General features: G+C 40.4%; 1 protein-coding gene across 1 annotated transcript in view; it reads right to left on the bottom strand.

Moving 5' to 3' along the window:
- MSR1 (macrophage scavenger receptor 1) overlaps nt 1-24243 on the bottom strand; it is a 78874-nt gene that overhangs the window by 5152 nt on the left and 49479 nt on the right. Inside the window, exon 9 of the mRNA XM_061404335.1 lies at nt 9467-9655. Coding sequence (XP_061260319.1) covers nt 9467-9655 — 189 coding nt within the window. The remainder of the gene's footprint in view (nt 1-9466; nt 9656-24243) is intronic.

Here is a 24243-nt window from a genome sequence, read left to right as displayed (position 1 = left end):
CACATTCCAGCATGTCTGGCTCTAGGTGAGTGATCATACCATCGTGATTATCTGGGTTGTGAAGATCTTTTTTGAAAGGGTTGTTGTTTATTATAACTTATATAAATAAGCATGAGTGACACTTTTGGTTTTGTAGTCTTTGAGAGCACGAGAACAGCATGGTTCCATGGCCTCTGCACCCTGGGGACTGTGGGGCTTTCATTCTACAATTTGTAGATCTTGTCACCAGATTTATATCTCAGCAGTGCAGAATTTTTACAATCCACGAAAAGAGAATTTAGTATGAGGATCCTCTCAATAGCTGAAGCGCCCAGAAGGGCCATCCCCACAGGGGCAACTCAAGACAGATATTATTCAGTCATTGTGCTGCCATGTGAGTCTAAGTTTCTAGAAACCATAGTGGTGAAATTCATGAATATTAGAATGACAAAGGTGCAGTAAAAAATAAAAATGAACATGTAAGCCCACTGTTTTAAGGATTCACTGTGTGGCAGAAAATAGTCAAAGTACTTTTGAGCTGTTACCTTACTAAGTTCTCCATCTTAAAAAGTTAATAAATGCTATTTTGGGGTCATGATACTGTTATGGAAAGTGAAGGTCAGAGAGAAGAAGCCCCTTTGCCCTAGGTCACATAGCTAGTGCGTGATGGAGCCAGTATTCCCACCCTGGGTCTGCCTAGTGCCAGGCCTTTCATCAGAGATTTACTGCAATCCCTTGCATCACTGTGATGTGTTTGTGTGCTCAGTCGTGCCTGACTCTTTGCAGCCCCATGGACTGTGGCCCTCCAGGCTTCTCTGACCATGGGATTCCCCGGACAAGAATACTAGAGTGGGTTGCCATGCCCTCCTCCAGGGGATCTTCCCTACCTGGGGATCAAACTCACATCTCTTATGTCTCCTGTACTGGCAGGTGGATTCTTTACCACTGCACCACCTGGGAAATCTCCCTTGCATTATTAGATTCCATCATTTAACAAGTCTCCTTGCAATACCTATATGAGTGAACAAAAATCAGAATCCATCCTGTCTTGGACTGACTTTCTAGTGAAGACCTTTGTTTTAGGTGAATGCAACAACTGAGGTCACAGAGATAATTAGTGGCAAAGCTGATTCCTGTATTTAGAACGCTTAACTCATGCATGCATGATAAGTTGCTTCAGTCCTGTCTGACTCTGTGTAACCCCGTGGACCATAGTCTCTCAGGCTCCTCTGTCCATGGGATTCTCCAGGCAAGAATGCTGGAGTGGGTTGCCATGCCCTCCTCCAGGGGATCCTCCTGACCCAGGGATCAAACCCATGTCTCTTAAGTCTCCTGCAGTGGCAGCCAGGTTCTTTACCACTAGCATCACCTGGGAAGCTCCCGCTTAGCTCATATTACAATGCTTTTCCCACTGAGAACACATAGATGTGATAAATACATTATGTAATTTAGTAACTCTGGTGTTACACTATACAGAAGACTCAGGCACAGTGAACATACTGAGTCTTTTCATATATAATTTTACATATTTACTTCCAATAACTTTGTGAAATATTGGCAATTATTTCCATTTCACTGATAAATAAATTGAGACTCAGAAAGGATGTATGATTTTCTCAAAATAACAGAGAAAATAGGGGCAAGCAACAGAACATGATGACATTTAAAACTTGGTGCTATTCACTGACTATAGAGAAGTCCAAATAGAGTTAAAAAAATTATTTTCAAGTATTTGCTATTTTATTTTTATATTAATATATTCAGGACTATCAACACTAAGGAAAATTTTATTTAATACTTACTTCCCATCTTCTTCCAAATTGTTTTCTACATTAAAAATTAATGCCAAGGTAGAATAAAATCATAAAATTTTATCTTCATATGCACTTCAAAGATTAAAAAACAGATCCGTTTTTATTTCTGTAGGTAACGACAGTTACCGAAGGACTTTTGTCGTTGCTGCTGTCCTTGTTATTTTTTGCCTCTGAGCAATCCTTTCTACTAGTGGAAACCATGAAAAATTGATATCTGTATTTTAGGGATGATTTTATTCTCTAATCCTACCTGTTTATCGTCTATTTCTCTATCTACCTAAACATCTATATAGCTACAATTTCCTTTACAATGTGAAAGCTGTAGAGGAAGGAAAAACTGATTTTGTGTTTCCAAAAGCAGACAACAAAAACTGTCATCCATGGCTTCTGGAGTTTTATGACTTGGTTTGTGATGCTTAACAGTGTGCTTGACAGATGATACCATTTCCTCTTACTGCTAAGTCACTTCAGTCGTGTCCGACTCTGTGCGACCCCAGAGACGGCAGCCCACCAGGCTCCCCCGTCCCTGGGATTCTCCAGGCAAGAACACTGGAGTGGGTTGCCATTTCCTTCTCCAATGCATGAAAGTGAAAAGTGAAAGTGAAGTCGCTCAGTTGTGTCCGACCCTCAGCGACCCCATGGACTGCAGCCTACTAGGCTCCTCCATCCATGGGATTTTCCAGGCAAGAGTACTGGAGTGGGGTGCCATTGCCTCCTCCGATTCCCTCTTAATACCTCTTTAAAACAAGACAAATATTGATATTTCTTTGAGGGACTTGAGTTTCTTTAATCTTTCGTAACCACTGCTTTTATTTTTAAAAAGTAATCATATTTCAAAGAGTAGCCAGATACACAGTGACATGATGAGATTTGAAATTAGCTGCTGAATAAGATAAGTGAAGAAGCAAAAAATCACTAATGGTTAAAGCCTCTGAGTGAATTTTAATTACATCCAGTCAAGGCTGGGTGACATGCATTTATATCACTTTTTAGACTTCTAGTTGGGAAGTGCTTTGTCAACAGCTTCTTCTTTGAGAAAAGCATTATGCTTTTTTTTTTTTTAGAGAGTCGGGGGCCAATGTTAAAAATGAAGTGGGAATCAGACTAGAGAATGGGTAAACTTAGATTATAGTTCTAGATTCTAGTTTTTTGGTTCTGGAGAAGCCACTTATTTTCTCTGTTTTATTATATATGCAGAATAGAGGAGTGGGGCTGAAATAGCTCTAAGATTTCATTTACTTTTACAATTCTAAGATTCTGAAGAAGCAAGCTCTTTAGAAATGAGGTTTTTAAGGTTAAAGAACTTAGAAGGACTTTCTGTCCAGTGGAGAGACAAGGTAAGGCATGAAGGTTGACCCATGCCTCACAATCACGATAACAGCTATGGAAATGTGGGTGTTTTGTGACAGTTCTGTCAAATTTCCTTAGTTTTCTAGGGAGAATGGGGCTATACCACCTTTCTCATAAGCACTGTGAGCACTAAATGAGATTGCATAGTAAACACTTGATAAACAATATTATTTCATACTTAGTATTTCTTTGTTAGATAAGCAATAGAACAGACATGTTACGAACTGTTAGGCTCTATGAAAGTGAAAGTGATTGTGTTAGTAGCTCAGTTGAATCTGCCAGGCTCCTCTGTCCATAGAATTCTTCAGGCAAGAATTCTGGAGTGGGCAGCCATTCCCTTTCTCCAGAGGCTCTTCCTGACCTAGGGATCGAACCCAAGTCTCCTGCATTGCAGGCGGATTCTTTACCATCTGAGCCACCAGGGAAGACCTGCTTCTATACCAGCTTGCTGCTACTGCTGCTAAGTCGCTTCAGTCGTGTCCGACTGTGCGACCCCATAGACAGCAGCCCACCAGGCTCCCCGTCCCTGGGATTCTCCAGGTAAGAACACTGGAGTGGGTTGCCATTTCCTTCTCCAATGCATGAAAGCGAAAAGTGAAAGTGAAGTCGCTCAGTCGTGTCCAACTCTTAGCGACCTCATGGACTGCAGCCTAGCAGGCTCCTCCGTCCATGGGATTTTCCAGGCAAGAGTACTAGAGTGGGGTGCCATTGCCTTCTTACATAATATCTAACACATAAACATTTACATTTGAAAACTTTCAATGTGCAGGGATCAGAATGTAAGAATTGGCAGTTCTGATCTATTGATATATTTAATTTATCTTTGAGATTGTTTTCACTCCCAATCACTAAGGGATAGTTCAGAGACACAGAGTTTTATTTTTGATCTTCAGTTTAGCTTTGTAATTCTTAAAATTCCACTCAGAAAATTGAATATGGAACGTGAAAGGGGTAATGTACAAAAGATAGCATTTATGTTTAGAATTTTCTTCTGTTTCTGCTTTTACATTTGGAGCTTCAGCACCAACTCCTTTAAATTTAGGAAAAGATGAGATGGCTGCTCCAGAGCCAGTTCTTAGTTTGTTCATTAGCCTAGAGGCTCAGACATGCCTGGAACAAACTCTCGGACTACCACCGTCCCCCGATAAAGCTCATCCGAGTTTGCTACAGGGAGCCCACTGGGAGAGAAGAGGCTCCCTGCCTCCTCCTTGCTCCATGCAACAGCAAGCACCAGAAGCTTCTCAGCGCTTCTTTAATTTAACCTTTTTGTCTCCTTAGGAAAAAGAAAGAACATTCCATTTGATGCAAAAGGTGCATCCAGATGAAAGAACCCATTTAGAGGCGTGAGCTTTAAGCTTTGTTCCTATGAATCATTTTACTTGCAACACTAATTGTTCTTAAAAAGCTAATAAGGATTATCTCTAACAAGCCAGGTTTGCTATTTTAAAATGAGAAGGGGAAAAAAAAAAAGGAGAGGGGGAGACTGTGTCCAGAAAATGGTATTCTGTCTTTAACAGGAGAATTATACAAAGGAGATAAATTTAAACTTTCATCTTCTTGTTTCAATTTTGATAATGTTGTACCATATAGCATTAATCTGATTCTTCTTACTTTCCTATGGGAATGACATGTAATTAAAACTTTAATGCACCTTCCTCCTCTTCTCTGCTCTACACTTCCCCACTCACACTTCTAAATTTCCTTGCCTGCTTCTCTTTTGCAGTCAAATTGCTTTCTTGTTTACCTCCTGAGTAAAACTGTAAATTTAAAATGGAAAAAGGAAGAGTTTAAACAGCTTCACATGAAATGATGGTTTGCCATGACTAATCCAGAATCAGTTTATGTTGTAAGCCTGTTTCTTAAAATACAATGTACACTGAAGCAGATCATGAAGTTCATTTTTCAGATTCTTTTTCTTCAGAACAAATCACCTCAGTTCTATTTTTCTCCCAGCCCACCTTGCTTTACTATTTTAAAATTCTTATCATCATTCTTCAGTTGTTTGGGGCTGAAATCTCCAGAGAGCTGGGTGTGTGTGTGCAGCAGAGCGGGGACCTTACTAGAGAATGTTACACAGAATGTTCTAAAGTCACACCTCCAAACTGCAGAAAACCACATTCAACTTTCCCACCCTTGGAACATCATGAATGTCACTCCACAATGTAACACCAATCTGACTTCTCTACCTTTCAACTTTCAGCTTCCCCGGTGGCTCAGACAGTAAAGAATCTGCCTGCAATGCAGGGAACCTGGGTTTGATCCCTGGGTTGGGAAGATCCCTTGGAAAAGGGAACAGCTACCCACTCCAATATTCTTGCCTGGAGAATTCCATGGACAGAGGAGCCTGGCAGGCTACAGTCCACGGGGTCGCAAAGAGTTGGACATGACTTAGTGACTTTCACCTTTCAAAGAGGATGGTAAATATGTAATTATACAGTTAGTGGTCCTGCTCCCTGTGATTTTGTCACTCGTGAGCAATGCTGTGCGTCTGGCTTCAAACTGGGCACTTTATAGATGCCACTTCTTTTCAGATTCAAAACAGATATTTGCTGTTCAGTTGCTCCATCATGTTCGACTCTTTGCAACGCCGTGGATGGCAGCACTTTGGGCTCCTCTGTCCTTTTACCATCTCCTGGAATTTGCTCAAACTTATGTCCGTCGAGTCAGTGATGCTGCCCAACCATCTCATCCTCTGTCATCCCCTTCTCCTCCCACCTTCAATCTTTCCCAGCATCAGGGTCTTTTCCAATGAGTCAGTTCTTTTCATCAGGTGGCCAAAGTGCTGGAGTTTCAGCTTCAGCATCAGTCCTTCCAATGTATATTCAGGACTGATTTCCTCTAGGATGGACTGGTTGGATCTCCTTGTAGTCCAAGGGACTGCCAAGAGTCTTCTCCAACACCACAGTTTAAAAGCATCAATTCTTTGGCGCTCAGCTTTCTTTATAGTTCAACTCTCACACCCATACATGACCACTGGAAAATCCATAGCTTTGACTGCTAAGTCACTTCAGTTGTGTCCGACTCTGTGCGACTGCATAGACGGCAGCCCACCAGCCTCCCCCATCCCTGGGATTCTCCAGGCAAGAACACTGAAGTGGGCTGCCATTTCCTTCTCCAATGCATAAAAGTGAAAAGTGAAAGTAAAGTTGCTCAGTCGTGTCCGACTCTTAGCAACCCCATGGACTGCGGCCCACCAGGGTCCTCCGTCCATGGGATTTTCCAGTCAAGAATACTGGAGTGGGGTGCCATTGCCTTCTCCATAGCTTTGACTAGATGGACTTTTGTTGGCAAAGTAATGTCTCTGCTTTTTAATATGCTGTCTAAGTTTGTCATAGCTTTTCTTCCAAGGAGCAAGCATCTTTTAATTTTAATGTAAATACATAGCCTCACTGAAAATGGACGCTCATTTTAGAGAAGTAGTCATCTCGGAAAAATCTTGAGATGATTGTTTCCATATAGCCAAATGAATCATTTCACTTGAGACTAAACTCTATTTAAATAATAAGCTTCTGTTTTTTTGTTTGGCTAGTATTTCAGAATATTTATTTTATTCCTTTCTTACCGGTGTTTTAGACTAGAAATTCCTAGTGCTTTAGACTAGAAATCCCCAGAGGTATAAGTAAGAATGAATAAAATCTGGGGGGAAAGAGTATTTTACTTGTGAAACTAGGCCTTCAAGTTAATGGAATCTTAAGATAATAGTCTCCAGTTGTGCATTGACTGTACAGGCTTGAACCTTAATGGGAAAACAACTTTGAAATCTATAGCAAGGCTCCATATTCAGAAAAGGAATAGAGCCTGGGTATAATGTCTTATTCTTTTTCCTCCTACAGTTTATATTTGAAATGTTTTTTATACAATTATGTATTTTAAATAAATGGTCTTTCATGCTATAGATCCTAGTTACATAGAAATGGAATCTCTCTGAAAAAAACATTATAGAAACTCAAATGGGCAGATTAGTCTTCCTGAACAATTAACTGATTCATTTGATTTTCTAGTGATGAAGAGTTGGGGATTTTTGTCTTTTTCCCTTCTCTGGGGGTAAAAAATAAATCTATCTTATCAATGTTTAAAACATTTCACGTGGAGGTAAATTTTACAGGTACATGAATGATTTTGGTCTGACAATTTTCAAGCTGAGGAAGTTCTGAAAGTGTAGTGTAAATGGAAAAATTTGGAAATTCCAAAAATCTGTTTGGTGGTGGCAACTTATGGATATTTTCTCTTTCCTTTGTTTCTTCTATTCAGAGCTTTAACACACAAATTAAAAACTGGTGGCCAGGGGCTTGAACAAAACAGAACAGAAACTTTCACCACTTTCTTTCTGTCTGGTCTTTAGCCTCTTTATGAAGTTAAATTATCCTTCTGGTCTTTAAAGACTTTGGAATCTAGATTCCTTCTAAAATTCATCTCTTAAATCTGATATAATAAATTCATTTAGGTAAAAGAATAAAGGATATAATTGTGATCTATTATTAATACTGCTTATGTGTTTAGCACAATGCATGACAGAGAGTTATTGCTCAGTAAATTGTAGCATAATAGTGCTAAACACAGGCTTCCCAGGTGACGCCAGTGCTCAAAGGACCTGCCTGCCAGTGTGGGAGACGTAAGAGATGTGGGTTCACACCCTGGGTCAGGAAGATCTCCTGGAGGAGGAAATGGCCACCCACTCCAGTTTTCTTGCCTGGAGACTCCCATGGACAGAGGATTAACAATATGTTTCATTAATATAATTCATGAATTTAAGAAGTCTATCTTGTTTAGTCTTTTGATGTAATAATTTGACATACTCCACTATTTTATTATTACACATAAGATTACCTGGTAATTGTTCAGTCGCCCAGTCATGTCCTGCTCTTTATGACCCATGGCCTGCAGCACACCAGGCATCCGTGTATTACATACCTGGTAATGCTGTTATGTTATGTCTATAATTCTGCATACAATCTCTATTGCCAGTACCTCCCTAGAAGAACAACTAATGCAAGAAGAAGGTGGTCAGATCTTTCTCTCTTTTTTGGTCACCACCAACTTCAGAGACACTACTTATCACATATGGACAGAAGAATAAATAAAGAGGAAACACTGACTTTAAAATTCTAGTTTATTTATATATGGCTACTTTCTTCTAACCTGTCCTTCAGAACTTATATATGTTTAATTATACATAAAACCTAATATAAGATGCCAGTGTAGGGGGAAAAAATGAGGTAGTAAAAATACCATGGGTAAACGTTCAAATGTTTTACCCCCTGCAAATTTTCTCCCAAGGTCTTTCAATACATTCATAAAACATGTTACCAAATCATCAGATGAAAATACACAAATTTACATGTAGCAAAAGAACTACGCAATTCAACCTCACATAGAGGGGAAAGTAACCTTTCCATTCCCTATTTCCCATCACAGTCCTTAGAGGAGAAGTCATAACTGGCAGGCATAGAGAGCTCGTATAATTGCTCCTTTTTCTTTTAGAGTTTCTACTGCCCTTTCTGGAGAAGGAAATGGAAACCCACTTCAGTATTCTTACCTGGAGAATTCCATGGACAGAGGAGCCTGGCGGGCTACAGTCCATGGGTTCGCAGAGAGTCGGACAGGACTGAAGCGACTTGCAGGGCGTGGTGGCTAGGGGGTAAACGCAGAAACCGGTACCCCGCCCCGCCTCAGTTCCACAGAAGAGAGAATAGGGGAACACAAGGCATTGCCCACAAGACCCAGAGAGGTCAGTGAGTGTCCCAGGAAGTCAGGCCTTCTCTGTAACTGACTGCTTTCTGGTCTGCTTTGCCGATCATTTCCCGCATTTCCTCTGTTACATTTTCCACTAACCAATTCAGTCTAAAGGATATGTAGACATTAAAAGGTGTCTAAGAGCATATGTCTTTTCCTTAAATCTCTTTTCATTCCTACTTTCTAGGAAAGGCCTGTAAAAAAAAATTCTACTTCCTTTTCTATATGTTCCTGTCTCGACTTGATTATACGTATTGGAGAATGCTTGCTGCTGCTGCTGCTGCTAAGTCGCTTCAGTTATGTCCGACTCTGTGCTACCGCATAGACGGCAGCCCACCAGGCTCCCCAGTCCCTGGGATTCTCCAGGCAAGAACACTGGAGTGGGTTGCCATTTCCTTCTCCAATGCATGAAAGTGAAAAGTGAAAGTGAAGTCGCTCAGTCGCGTCCGACTCTTAGCAACCCCATGGACTGCATGCAGCCAATCAGGCTCCTCCATCCATGGGATTTTCCAGGCAAGAGTACTGGAGTGGGGTGCCATTGCCTTCTCCGGGAGAATGCTTACATTTCATTAAAAAAAAAAAAAAATTACCTTTTCCAAAATAAGCTCGCTTATGCACACTTTGAACACCTTTGTATCCCAAGCTCCTGCAGACGACCAGTCCTCCACGCAGTTCCCAGCGGTCGTCACACACCGTACCCCACTGGCCTTCGTGAAAAATCTCCACTCTGCCTTCGTGAGGGCCGCTGCCACCCACCAGTCGGACTGTATTAGATTGTCCTGTAACAGAAATAAACAGGGTTTAATTTTTTATATATGCACATACTGCTTTATAATGCTTTTTCTTAAAAGAAAAAAAGCACATTTTTTCCAGTAAGTTCAATTATTGGAATAAGTATTAAATTTTCTAGCCCCACCTATTGGTAAAGACTTTAATTGCAAACACTGTACTGGCAGTCAAATCTGAAGAAGAAAGCTCTTCTTTCTTGTGAATCTCTTCCAGTAACTTTAAAATTTAACAGCCACAAGTCTGTTAATGTTATAGAGATTTTATGATATTTTATAATATCATAAACATAAAATAGGCCAAATATTCCATTCTTCACCAAGATGAACAAAATAACTATAGTGACAACACTGATCTAGAAACAGCAAGACTCTTCCTTGTTACAAGGTCCCTGGATTTTATCCCAAAGTGTTTATCTTGTTTTGTAAAAGCATTAATGAGACCAGGATCAGATAATTTTTATTTTGAGAAATTGCTAAAGAAGTACACTTTGGGAAGAAACATACCATGTCTATAATAGTAAAAGTAATTTTGCTCTGCAATGCCTAAGTAATTAAAATTGCCATACATGCTGTAAACTTTTATAAAATCTTGATCATGTGCAGCAATTAAAGTGTCTCTTTTTGCCTTCTTTAAAAGCAACATATACATTTCAAACCCAAGAACAGGCAAATAAAGTGGGTAATTAGTATTATAAAAAGTTTCAGTTAGAGTTAGAAAATTTCTTTAAATAACCTATACTATTCTAGTAAGTTTTTGCTTAAGAATATTTGGCTAAAAATGAGGAAACAGAAAAGACAGAAAATAACTTTTAAAATATATTTAGTGCTAAATAAAAATAACAATATTCTCTAATAATTAAAAAAGCCAATGAATTAAACACAATTCTACTTAAATATATCTTTTCAAATACAAGTTTGAAGGACATCATATTATAAAAAAGCACAATGTAACTGTTACAACAAAAGTATCTCTGTAATGTGAAAATGGAATTTTAGGTTATGGGTTTTCAGAACTCAGTTACCTAAAGAAAGAGTAACTTTTTTTTTTTAATTTCAGTAAATTTTGTTGGAACAGTAATCCAACAATGTGTAAAGGAAAATAAGCCGTTTCCTACAAGCCTGACTGAGCCACTCAGAAACAGGAAAAGCAAACAAATTAAATGTAGTATTACAATTATTTTCTTGATTCTTCCAAAATGTTATTCAGTGCTAAATAATGAATTTATGCAATAATGCCCAGGTGCATAAGCCCTTTTTCACTCAATAAATGTGAATTATAAGCATTAACATTTTTTAAAAGGAAAATAGCTTGCTATTGCAGTATTCAAACTTCCAATTACTTAGTAACCCAATTGTTCACTGTAAATGCCTAAGAAATAGGAACTGATCCAGCAGCAGATTGTGTAAAGTTTTAAAATGCTAGAGTCATGTAATAGTAACTAGTGCCACTCCCAAGTGTTTAAATTTTACACAAGTCAGAAATACCTAAACACAACATGTTTACCATGATTCTATGAAAAAACAGATGTCACATTCAAACACGTGATTTTATGAGCTTGCCTTACTGCCCAAATAAGTGTACAGAAGTGTTCTCATTGTGGGTTCTTACCCCCTTCAGTTCAGTTCAGTTGCTCAGTCGTGTGCAACTCTGCAACCCCATGAAAGGCAGCACGCCAGGCCTCCCTGTCCATCACCAACTCCCGGAGTCCACCCAAACCCATGTCCATTGAGTCGGTGATGCCATCCAACCAACTCATCCTCTGTTGTCCCCTTCTCCTCCTGCCCTCAATCTTTCCCAGCATCAGGGTCTTTTCAAATGAGTCAGCTCTTCGCATCAGGTGACCAAAGTATTGCAGTTTCAGCTTCACATCAGTCCTTCCAATGAACACCCAGGGCTGATCTCCTTCAGAATGGACTGGTTGGATCTCCTTGCAGTCCAAGGGACTCTTCAAGAGTCTTCTCCAACACCACAGTTCAAAAGCATCAATTCTGTGCTCAGCCTTTTTTATAGTCCAACTCTCACATCCATACATCACTTTTCTCCTTACATCTCTGAAAATGCCATTAAGGAACCTGGCTTGTCCTGGATCAGTGGGTCTCAAACTTTAGTTTGTCTTAGCTCAGGCTGCTACAACAAATATACCATGGACTGATGGGTTAAGCAATATTAATTTCTCACAGTTCTGGAAGCTGGAAAGTCCAAAAAACAAGGTGATGGCAGATTCAGGATTGGGTTTAGCCAGCTTCTTGCAGCCAGCTGCCTCTTGTCTGCTGTGCTCAAGTGGCCTTTCCTCAGTGTATGTAAAAAAAGAAGTAGAGAATAGGTCTCTGGTCTCTTCTTGTAATACTACTAATAGAGGAAAACAGTAGAATGGGAAAGACTAGAGATACCAGGAAAATTTCTTCAGGAAAATTAGAGATACCAAGGGAACATTTCATGCAAAGATGGGCTCAATAAAGGACAGAAATGGTATGGACCTAACAGAAGCAGAAGATATTAAGAAGAGGTGGCAAGAATACAGGGAAAACTACACTAAAAAGATCTTAATGACTCAGATAATCATGATGGTGTGATCACTCACCTAGAGCCAGATACCCTAGTGTGCAAAGTCAAGTGAGCCTTAGGAAGCATCACTATGAACAAAGCTAGTGGAGGTGATGGAATTCCAGTTGAGCTATGTCAAACCCTAAAAGATGATGCTGTGAAAGTGCTGCACTCAGTATGCTAGCAAATTTGGAAAACTCAGCAGTGGCCACAGGACTGTAAAAGGTCAGTTTTCATTCCAGTCACAGTGAAGGGCAATGCCAAAGAAGGTTCAAACTACCACCAACTGCACTCATCTCACACACTAGCAAAGTAATGCTCAAAATTCTCCAAGCCAGGCTTCAACTGTACATGAACCAAGAACTTCCAGATGTTCAAGCTGGATTTAGAAAAGGCAGAAGAACCAGAGATCAAATTGCCAACATCTGTTGGATCATTGAAAAAGCAGAGTTCCAGAAAAAAATCTACTTCTGCTTCGCTATGCTAAAGCCTTTGACTGGGTGGATCACAACAAACTGTGGAAAATTCTTCAAGAGACAGGAATGCCAGACTACCTAACCTGCCTCTGGAAAAACCAGTATGCAGGTCAAGAAGCAACAGTTAGAACCAGACATGGAAGAAGGGACTGGTTCCAAATTGGGAAAGGAGTATATCAAGGCTATATATTGTCACCCTGTTTATTTAACTTATATGCAGAGTACATCATGCAAAATGCCAGGCTGGATGAAGCACAAGCTGGAATCAAGACTGCCAAGAGAAATATCAATAACCTCAGATATGCAGATGATACCACCTGTACGGCAGAAAGCAAAGAGTAACTAAAGAGCCTCTTGATGAAAGTGAAAGAGGAGAATTAAAAAGCTGGCTTAAAACTCAACATTCAGAAAACTAAGATCATGGCATCCAGTCCCATCACTTCATGGCAAAAAGATGGGGAAGCAATGGAAATAGTGAGAGACTATTTTCTTGGGCTCCAAAATCACTGTGGATGGTGACTGCAGCAATGAAATTAAAAGCAGCTTGTTCCTTGAAAGAAAGACTATGACAAACCTGACAGCATACTAAAAAGCAGGGACATTACTTTGCCAACAAAGGTCCATCTAGTCAAAGCTATGGTTTTTCCAGTAGTCATGTATGAATGTGAGAGTTGAACCATAAAGAAAGCTGAGAGCCAAATAACTGATGCTTTTCAACTGTGGTTTGGAGAAGACTCTTGAGAGTCCCTTAGACTGCAAGGAGATCCAACCAGTCAATCCTAAAGGAGCTCAATCCTGAATATTCATTGGAAGGACTGATGCTGAAGCTGAAGCTCCAATACTTTGGCCATCTGATATGCAGAACTGACTCATTAGAAAAGGCCTTGATGCTGGTAAAGATTGAAGTTGGGAGAAGGGGATGACAGAGGATGAGATGGTTGTTGGTATCACCAACTCAAGTTTGAGCAAACTCTGGGAGTTGGTGATAGACAGGGAAGCCTGGCGTGCTACAGTCCATGGAACTGCAGAGTCTGACATGACTGAGCAACTGAACTGAACTGAATCCCATGACAGCGACCCTACTCCTGACCTCACTTAAACCTAATTAGCTCCTTAAAAGTCTACCTTCAAATACCATCCCCTTAGGGTTTCAGTGTATAAATATGAGGAGGGGGGCTCAAAGACTGTTGGTCTCACACCCAGAGTTTCTGATGCAGTAGGTTTTTAGTAGAACCCAACAATCTGTGCTTTTCACAAATTCCCAGGGACTTCCCCAGTGGTCCAGTGGTTAAGACTTCCTTTTCCCGTGCAGTGGGTGTGGGTTCGATCTGTGGTTGGGGAGCTCAGATCCCACATACCTTGCAGTCCAAAAAAACAAACCAAACAAAACAAAACCATAATACAGAAGTAATATTGTAACAATGCAATAAAGTCTTTAACAAGTGGTCCACATAAAAAAAATTAAAAAAAAACAACAACACAAGTTCCCAAGTGATGCTGATGCTATTAGGTTCCATACTTCGAGAAACACTAACCTAAAGTTCATGTTATACATTTTAAAGAGAAAGCACGTTATATAAGAAACAACTATTGATGCTTGTATTCAATCCTTTGACCTCATTTATTTCAAAAAGAATGGCTTGTATATTTCTTCCAAATTCCCTGTGCTTGTAGGTGTTTAAGGGAGGTTTAATTCCTTACTGCCAAATACGTTTGGATATGCCTATGCTTATCTCTCACTTAAATATTTTGAGTTATAAATCAATTGCTGATAGCTGATCACACTTTGATGATCCCTGATCATCTCTGAACTAATAGAATGAAAAGAAGCAGGTCAACAGATTCATTCAAGTGTCAGTATCACACATGCAACTACTCTGTTTTGGAAAAAAGTTCATTTTATCATTTTGAAGTGCCTCAATCACAGCATGTTTCTCTATAAGATGGTAGATCAGAATTTTCTATGAATGTGGATGTAAATAATGTCTTGCTGCTGCTACTGCTAAGTCACTTCAGTCGTGTCTGACTCTGTGCGACCCCATAGACGGCAGCCCACCAGGCTCCCCTGTCCCTGGGATTCTCCAGGCAAGAACACTGGAGTGGGTTGCCATTTCCTTCTCCAATACATGAAAGTGAAAAGTGAAAGTGAAGATGCTCAGTCATCTCCAACTCTTAGCGACCCTATAGACTGCAGCACACCAGGCTCCTCCATCCATGGGATTTTCCAGGCAAGAGTACTGGAGTGGTATGCCATTGCCTTCTCTGAAATAATGCCTTAGCATCACACTAATATAATTAGTCAGTTTTTTTTTTTTTTTTTTCCCTAATTGGGAAACTTTTGCCTTGTACTTAAGATTTCAGAAGAGTAATTTTTATGATTTTTTTTTCTGGGTCACTATCTTAATTCCCTTCTTAACTTTATTAAATGTAGATATTTTTTCTAGAGTCAAATCACAGAAACACAGATAAACACTATGTGCCCACTTCATGACCCTCTGTATTAGTTATTACTTTGTAATTGGCTAAAAACAGAAACACAAATCAAAATGGGAAGAATTCCCCATGTCAAAGACCACAGGATTCTCTCAGAACTCAGTGATGCGAGAGTAGTCAGGCATCTGGACCAGCTAAATCAAGACGTGAACCTGCTCAGGACTCTCTCCAACTGTTATCCAAGAGTCTCTGTTATGTTGCTTCATTCTTTTCTTTAATTGCCAGCTGGATATCTTTGTTCTTCAGTGAACATGTCTGTTATCAACTCTTAAATTTATATTTTACATTCTCTTTCTTACAGACAGTTCTAAAATACAAAGTCCTCTGATGGCCTAGTTTGGATGAGATTCCCATCTATGGACTCAACAGCTTTGGCCAAAGACATGGTCAGTTGTGTTCACGTGGCATTCTTGGAATGGGGGAAGGAGAGGGGCATTTCCTGTGGAAGGTGAGTTTTGAGCAAAGACAGTAAGCCCAGTTCATAAAACATTTTAATAACCTTGGTGTATTTATGATCACTAATTGTACTGTATGTTTAGCCTTGTGTTCTTTTTCATATCCCTGACTGTAGAGTATAAATGAAATTAAAAATGCAAGAGTTAGATAATCTGGATTCTGCCTCTTCCTCTGACTCTGTTCATGTGAACTATTAGACAGTTTAACCTCCAGTACCAAATTCTCCAACTGTTAAGAAAGAGTACATGATATTTTCTCTTTTACTTAAACACATCTAAACACAACTTCTTTGTGCCAGGCATTTTCTTTGGTTCTATGAATTATTTGAATAAAGCATATATCCTGTCCTCAAGACTCAAGTATTTTTGAGGTTATTATGAAGCTTGGTTTTGTAACAGGAGGGAAAGGGGCAGGGCACAACTTTGGAAAGAATGACATAGCCCAGTAAAACTCATGCAGTTGTGTCTGACTCTTTGTGGCCCCATGGACTATGCAGTCCATGGAATTCTCCAGCCCAGAATACTAGAGTGAGTAGCCTTTTCCTTCTCCAGGGGATCTTCCCAACCCAGGGATTGAACTCAGGTCTCCCCCCTTGCAGGAGGATTCTTTACTAGCCGGGCCACAAGGGGAGCCCAAGGATACTGGAGTTGGTAGACTAGCCCTTCTCCAGCAGATCCTCCTGACCCAGGAATTAAACTGGGGTTTCCTGCACTGCAGGAGGATTCTTTACCAACTTAGCTATTGGACATAGACCAAGGACACAATATAAACCGATTAGTATCAAATGGCTTCAAGATGGCAGACAAAGTCGGCTTTAATTAGACCTTGATCATCAATCAGCAAGCTAAATGTCACACCCAGAGGCACCATGACAGTTCCAAGGCACTGTCAAAAGACTAAGGAGTGGGTGGTGGCTGATTTCTTGGAAATCTCTACCATTTCCAAAAAATAGTTGGAATAATTTTCCCACTCATTAGCATATGAAATTACCAAGCCTATAAAACAAACCATGCCACATTTGTGCAGAAAATCCTGCAGTATTCCAAAGGAGATAAGTGGAGACTTTTCAGTTCAGTTCAGTCACTCAGTCATGTCCAACTCTTTACAACCCTGTGGACTGCAGCATGTCAGGCTTCCCTGTCCATCACAAACTCCCGGAACTTACACAAACTCATGTCCATTGAGTCAGGGATGCCATCCAACCATCTCATCCTCTGTTGTCCCCTTCTCCTCCCACCTTCAATCTTTCCCAGCATCAGGGTCTTTTCAAAAGAGTCAGCTCTTCACATCAGGTGGCCAAAGTATTTCTGTTTCAGCTTCAGAATCAGTCCTTCCAATCAATATTCAGGATAGATTTCATTTAGAATGGACTGGTTGGATCTCCTTGCAGTCCAAGGGACTCTTAAAGAGTCTTCTCCAACAACACAGTTCAAAAGTATCAATTCTTCAGCCCTCAGCTTTCTTTACAGTCCAAGTCTCACATCCATACATGACTACTGGAAAACCATAGCTTTGACTAGATGGATCTTTGCTAGCAAAGTAATGTCTCTGCTTTCTAATATGCTGTCTAGGTTGCTCATAGCTTTTCTTCCAAGAAGCAGTTCAGTTCAGTTCAGTCAATCAGTCGTGTCTGAATCTTTGTGACCCCACAAACCACAGCATGCCAGGCCTCCCTGTACATCACCATCTCCTGGAGTTTACCCAAACTCATGTCCATTGAGTCGGTGATACCATCCAACCATCTCACCTCTGTTGTCCCCTTCTCCTCCTGCCCTCAATCTTTCCCAGCATCAGGGTCTTTTCAAGAGTCAGCTCTTCACATCAGGTGGTCAAAGTATTGGAGTTTCAGCTTCAACATCAGTCCTTCCAACGAACACCCAGGCCTGATCTCCTTTAGGATGGACTGGTTGGATCTTCTTGAAGTCCAAGGGACTCTCAAGAGTCTTCTCCAACACTACAGTTCAAAAGCATCAATTCTTTGGTGCTCGGCTTTCTTTATAGTCCAACTCTCACATCATAAATGACTACTGGAAAAACCATAGCCTTGATGAGATGGACTTTTATAGGCAAAGTAATATCTCCACTTTTTAATATGCTGTCTAGGTTGGTCATAACTTTCCTTCCAAGGAGTAAGTGTCTTTTAATTTCATGGCTGCAGTCACCATCTGCAGTGATTTTGGAGCCCCCCAAAATAAAGTCTGACACTGTTTCCACATCTTCTTGCCATGAAGTGATGGGACCGGATGCCATGATCTTAGGTTTCTGAATGTTGAGCTTTAAGCCAACTTTTTCACTCTCCTCTTTCACTTTTATCAAGAGGCTCTTTAGTTCCCCTTCACATTCTGCCATAAATGTTGTGTCATCTGCATGTCTAAGGTTATTGATATATCTCCTGGCAATCTTGATTCCAGCTTGTCCTTCCTCCAGCCCAGCATTTCTCATGATGTACTCTGCATATAAGTTAAATAAGCAGGGTGACAATATACAGCCTTGATGTACTCCTTTTCCTATTTGGAACCAGTCTATTATCCCATGTTCAATTCTAACTGTTGCTTCCTGACCTGCATACATGTTTCTCAAGAGGCAGGTCAGGTGGTCTGGTATTACCATCTCTTTCAGAATATTCCACAGTTTGTTGTGATCCAGAGTCAAAGGCTTTGGCATTGTCAATAAAGCAGAAGTAGATGTTTTTCTGGAACTCTCTTGCCTTTTTGTTGATCCAACAGATGTTTGCAATTTGGTCTCTGGTCCCTCTGCCTTTTCTAAATCCAGGTTGAATATCTGGAAGTTTACGGTTCATGTATTGTTGAAGCCTGACTTGGAGAATTTTAAGCATTACTCTGCTAGTGTGTGAGATGAGTGCAATTGTGTGGTCGTTTGAACATTCTTTGGCATTGCCTTCTTTGAGATTGGAATGAAAACTGACCTTTTCCAGTCCTGTGGTCACTGCTGAGTTTTCCAATTTGCTGACATAGTGAGTGCATCACTTTCACAGCATCATCTTTTAGGATTTGAAATAGCTCGACTGGAATTCCATCACCTCCACTCACTTTGACCATAGTGATGATTCCTCAGGCCCACTTGACTTCACATTCCAGGACGTCTGGCTGTAGGTGAGTGATCACACCATCGTGGTTATCTGAGTCATGAAGATCTTTTTTGTACAGTTCTTCTGTGTATTCTTGCCACCTCTTAGTATCTTCTGCTTCTGTTAGGTCCATACTGTTTCTGTCTTTTATGGAGCCCATCTTTGCATGAAACATTCCATTAGTATCTCTAATTTTCCTGAAGAGATCTCTAGTCTTTCCCATTCTGTTGTTTTCCTCTATTTCTTTGCATTGAATGCTGAGCAAGGCTTTCTTATCTCTCCTTGCTATTCTTTGGAACTCTGCATTCAGATGGGTATATCTTTCCTTTTCTCCTTTGCCTTTCCCTTCTCTTCTTTTCTCAGTTATTTGTAAGGCTTCCTCAGACAACAATTTTGCCTTTTTGCTTTTCTTTTTCTGGGGATGGTGTTGATCAGTGCCCCTGCACAGTATCATGAACCTCTGTCCATAGTTCTTCAGGCACTTTATCGGATCTAATCCCTTGAATCTATTTGTCACTTCCAGTGAATAATCATAAGGGATTTGATTTAGGTCATACCTGAATGGTCTAGTCATTTTCCCTACTTCAATTTATCTCTGATTTTGGCAATAAAGAGTTCATGATCTGAGCCACAGTCAGCTCCTGGTCTTGTTTTTGCTGACTTTAAGGAGCTTCTCCATCTTTGACTGCAAAGAATATAGTCAATCTGATTTTGGTATTGACCATCGGGTGATCTCCATGTGTAGAGGCTTCTCTTGTGTTGTTGGAAGAGTGTATTTACTATGACCAGTGTGTTCTCTTGGAAAAACTTGATTAGCCTTTGCCCTGCTTCATTTTTACTCCAAGGCCAAATTTGCCCGTTACTCCAGGTATCTCTTTACTTCGTACTTTTGCAATCCAGTCCCCTATATGAAAAGGACATCTTTTTTGAGTGTTAGTTCTAGAAGGTCTTGTAGGTGTTCATAGAACTTAGCTTCTTCAGCATTACTGTTCGGGGCATGGACTTGGATTCCTGTGGCTTGCTTTGGAAATGAACAGAGATCATTCTGTCATGTTTGAGATTGCATCCAATAACTGCATTTCAGACTTTTTTGTTGACTATGAAGGCTACTCCATTTCTTCTAAGGGATTCCTGCCCACAGTAGTAGATATAATGGTCATCTGAGTTAAATTCACCCATTCCTGTCCATATTAGTTCACTGATTCCTAAAATGTCGATGTTCACTCTTGCCATCTCCTGTTTGCTCACTTCCAATTTACTTTGATTCATGGACCTGCCATTCCAGGTTCCTAGGCAGTTTGCTCTTTACCACATGGGACTTACGTCCATCGCCAGTCACACCTACTGCTGGGTGTTGTTTTTTCTTTGGCTCGCTCTCGTCATTCTTTCTGGAGTTATTTTTCCACTATTCTCCAGTAGCATACTGTGCACCTACCAACCTGGGGAGTCCATCTTTCAGTATCCTTTTTTTTCCCCCTATCATACTGTTTATGGGGTTCTCAAGGCAAAAATACCAAAGTGGTTTGCCATTCCCTTCTCCAGTGGACCACGTCTTGTCAGAACTCTCCACTTTTAGGAGACTTTTAGTTCAATTCAGCTCAGTTCAGTCGCTCAGTTGTGTCCAACTGTTTGTGACCCCTTGGACTGTAGCACACCAGGCTTCCCTGTCCATCACCAGCTCCTGAAGCTTCCTCAAACTCAAGTCCATTGAGTTGGTGATGCCATCCAACCATCTCATCCTCTGTCATCCCCTTCTCCTGCCTTCAATATTTCCAAGCATCAGGGTCTTTTCCAATGAGTCAGTTCTTTGCATCAGGTGGCCAAAGTATTGGAGACTTTTAGGAAGTATACAAATATGGATCCCTCCTCCCCTGAGGGACAAGACCCTTGGCTATGTATTTCATAGCCCAGTCTGCCCCAGACATCAGGCACAAAATTCAGAAAGCACCTTCTGGGCCTCAGACTCCAGTGAATCATTTGCTCCAATTGGCTTATTCAGTTTTTTAAAATACGGATATGGCCAAAAAGGCTGAACATACCCAGGAAAATATGCAAAAGACCCAAATGATTGCAATGGATTTTTCTGCTCAGAGACCATCAACTAATCTTCCCACTCATTAGCATATGAAATTGCCCAGCCTATAAAAACTAAACACGCCACATTTCATATAGGAATTTGCCCTCTGTGATGGCCCACACGCTCTCTGTGGTGTGGATCTCTGAATCTGAGTAAATCCACTTCTTACCTATCACTTTGTCACTCACTAAATTCTTTTTACAATGATACATCAAGAACCTGAGCTTCATTAGGTCCTGAAACCAGGTACTGTGGGTTTTGGCAGGGTTCAAATTCCAGCACATGGGTTCAAGTTCCAATATGAGGTACACAGTTTGAGTTTATTCTTCAAAATGAAATATAAATCTAAAGTTTTTATTTTTACAAGTTTTGAAAATTTTGAGATTTACATTTTAAGGTGAGAGTACTTGAATATATTATCATACTATTAAACACCTTACTTATTAATTTTTTAACTACTTTCTTATTTAATACTTAACCTTCTCAAAGAGGAGCTTTCAGCCCAATAGGTAGAATTTTTGTAGACAGACAAAGCTTACCCTATGGTTTCAGAAGGAATATATTTGACTTTTGTTATTTCCAAGCATGATGGATCTTGAAGAGGCTCATGGAGACCAGTAATGAGTAAAATATGGCCCTTAAGCCAATCTTAGTTTTCTGTTTATTTTGTAAATAAAGCTTTAGTTTATTTACTAAATAAACCTCAAAATTCTCCAAGCAAGGCTTCAACAATATGTGAACCAAGAACTTCCAGGTGTTCAAGCTGGATTTAGAAAAGGCAGAGGGACCAGAGATCAAATTGCCAACATCCATTGGATAATAGAAAAAGGAGAGAGTTCCAGAGAAATATCTACTTCTGTTTTATTGACTACGCTAAAGCCTTTGACTGTGTGGATCACAACAAACTGTGGAAAATTCCAGAGACTGGAATACCAGACCACCTTACCTGCCTTCTGAGAAATTGGTATGCAGGTCAAGAGCCAACAGTTAGAACCAGACATGGAAAAACAGACTGGTTCCAAATTGGGAAAGGAGTATGTCAAGGCTGTATATTGTCACCCTGCTTATTTAACTTCTATGCAGAGAACATCATGTGAAATGCTGGGCTGGAAGAAGCACAACGTGGAATCAAGATGGCCAGGAGAAATATCAATAACTTCAGAGATGCAGATGACACCACCCATATGGCAGAAAGCAAAGAAGAACAAAAGAGCCTCTTGATGAAAGTGAAAGAGGAGAGTTAACAAGTTGGCTTAAAACTCAACATTTAGAAAACGAAGATCATAGCATCCGGTCCCATCACTTCATGGCAAATAGATGGGGAAGCAATGGAAACAGTGAGAGACTTTATTTTCTTGGGCTCCAAAATCACTGTGGATTGTGACTGCAGCCCTATAATTAAAAGACAATTGCACCTTGGAAGCAAAGGTATGACCAACCTAGACAGCATATTAAAAAGCAGAGATATTACTTTGCCAACAACAGTCCATCTATTCAAAGGTATGGTTTTTCCAGTAGTCATGTATGGATGTGAGAGTTGGACTATAAAGAAAGCTGAGCACTGAAGAATTGATGCGTTTGAACTGTGGTGCTGGAGAAGACTCTTGAGAGCACTTTGGACTCCAAGGAGATCCAAGCAGTCCATCCTAAATGAAATCTGTCCTGAATATGCATTGGAAAGACTGATTCTAAAGCTGAAACTGCAATACTTTGGCCATCTGAGAAGAGCTGATTCATTGGAAAAGACCCTGATGCTAGGAAAGATTGAATGTAGGAGGGGAAGGGGATGACAGAGGATGAGTTGGTTGGGATGGCATCACTGACTCGATGGACAGGACTTTGAGCAAGTTCAGTGAGTTGGTGATGGACAGGGAAGCCTGGTGTGCTGCAGTCCATGGGGCTGCACAGAATCAAACATGACTGTGTGACCTAACTGAACTCAACTGAAAGCTTTAGTGGAATGCATCCATGCCTGTTTGTTTACATATGATGTAGGTTTGCTTTCAGACTACACAGCAGAGTTAAATAGTCTAACAGAGACTTTCTGGCATTCAAACCAAAAATATTTACTAGCTGGTTCTTTTCTGAAAAAGCTTGGCAACCCCCTGGTATAATTGAAAACACAAGACTAGTATGATAGCGGATTTCAGTAGGGAAAAACCTGCCACGTGACCCCTGGAACCAATAAAGCTATAATTAATCTCCACTTACTTTTCCAGTTTAATGCTTTGGAAACCTCTTTGCCCCTCCTTTCTTGCTTCTTTAACTTCAGTTACATAATTACTCACATTTCCAAATAAGCCTTCCCTCCTTTATTCCTGGGGCTTTGGTGCCTCGATTCCCCCACACCCTCTCCTCCTCCCAGCCCCCACCAACACCTCCCATTTCTTCACCCCCAGCACCCAGTTTTGATAGGTACCCTTCTCAAGCTCGCACAGCACTGAAAGTGTTAGTCGCTCATCTTATCTGACTCTTTGCCACCCATGGACTGTAGCTCACTAGGCTCCTCTGTCCGTGGGATTCTCCAGGCAAGAACACTGGAATGGGTTGCCATTTCCCTCTCCATGGGGTCTTCCCCACCCACGGATTGAACCCAGGTCTCTCACATTGCGGGCAGAGTCTTTACTGTTTGAGCTACCTGCAAGCACAGCACTACTGACCTACAAAGCACTGAAAACTGGTTTATTTTCACCCCCGAACTGACATCCTTCCAGTTATCTTTTCAATCCCTGACCAAATATCACTTGATGAAGCGTGATGGTATAAATGAATGAATTAATTTTGAGCTCCTCTTGATAGGTGATCTCTATTACCTGAGTGGATTAAATTGGCAAATGTTTAAAATACCAAACACTGAAAGGAATAGAATTTAGTATGTCATCCATCTCTAGAGAGAATGTTGTTTCTATGTGCAGAGCAGTAAAGGAAATTGCACAGGGAAGGTTGATTTAAAAAGAGTCCTATTACAGGAAAAAAACCACATGGTCGTCCACTAAGAGCCCTCTAATGTGGAATGGTCTGGTGGGAGGGTTTGATCAGAAGCCTCACAAATTCCAAAGCCTGATTTTGTAGGTTTAGCGGATTTATCTCTTGGCGGCAGACTAATGTTAAACAGAATCTTGGGACTAAATGGCAATTCAATTTACAACCAGAAATGTAATTGCTTCAAAAATCAGAAATATTTTTAACTACTTGACAAGGCCATTTTCTCTCTGTGGGCAATCTGTGCAAGAAGTCAAATCACAATCAGTGAATTATTCGTTTAATTAATTTATTAATTTACAATGAGGCATAGCAGTGAGATTTTGCCTCTGGGATTGGCCCATGCTCTTTTGCTTAACACATTTTTCTTTCTATATGTTAATATATTTCATCAGGTTAGGGGATTTTACATATCTCTGCTCTGATCCACTGTGGTTTAATTTTCTAAAGGCAGTCTTATTA

The sequence above is a fragment of the Bos javanicus genome, chromosome 27 (genome assembly GCF_032452875.1).
Source record: "Bos javanicus breed banteng chromosome 27, ARS-OSU_banteng_1.0, whole genome shotgun sequence".
Taxonomy (NCBI): Eukaryota; Metazoa; Chordata; class Mammalia; order Artiodactyla; family Bovidae; genus Bos; species Bos javanicus.
Note: the sequence above shows the minus strand (reverse complement) of the source record. Positions and strands in the feature narration are given on the sequence as shown.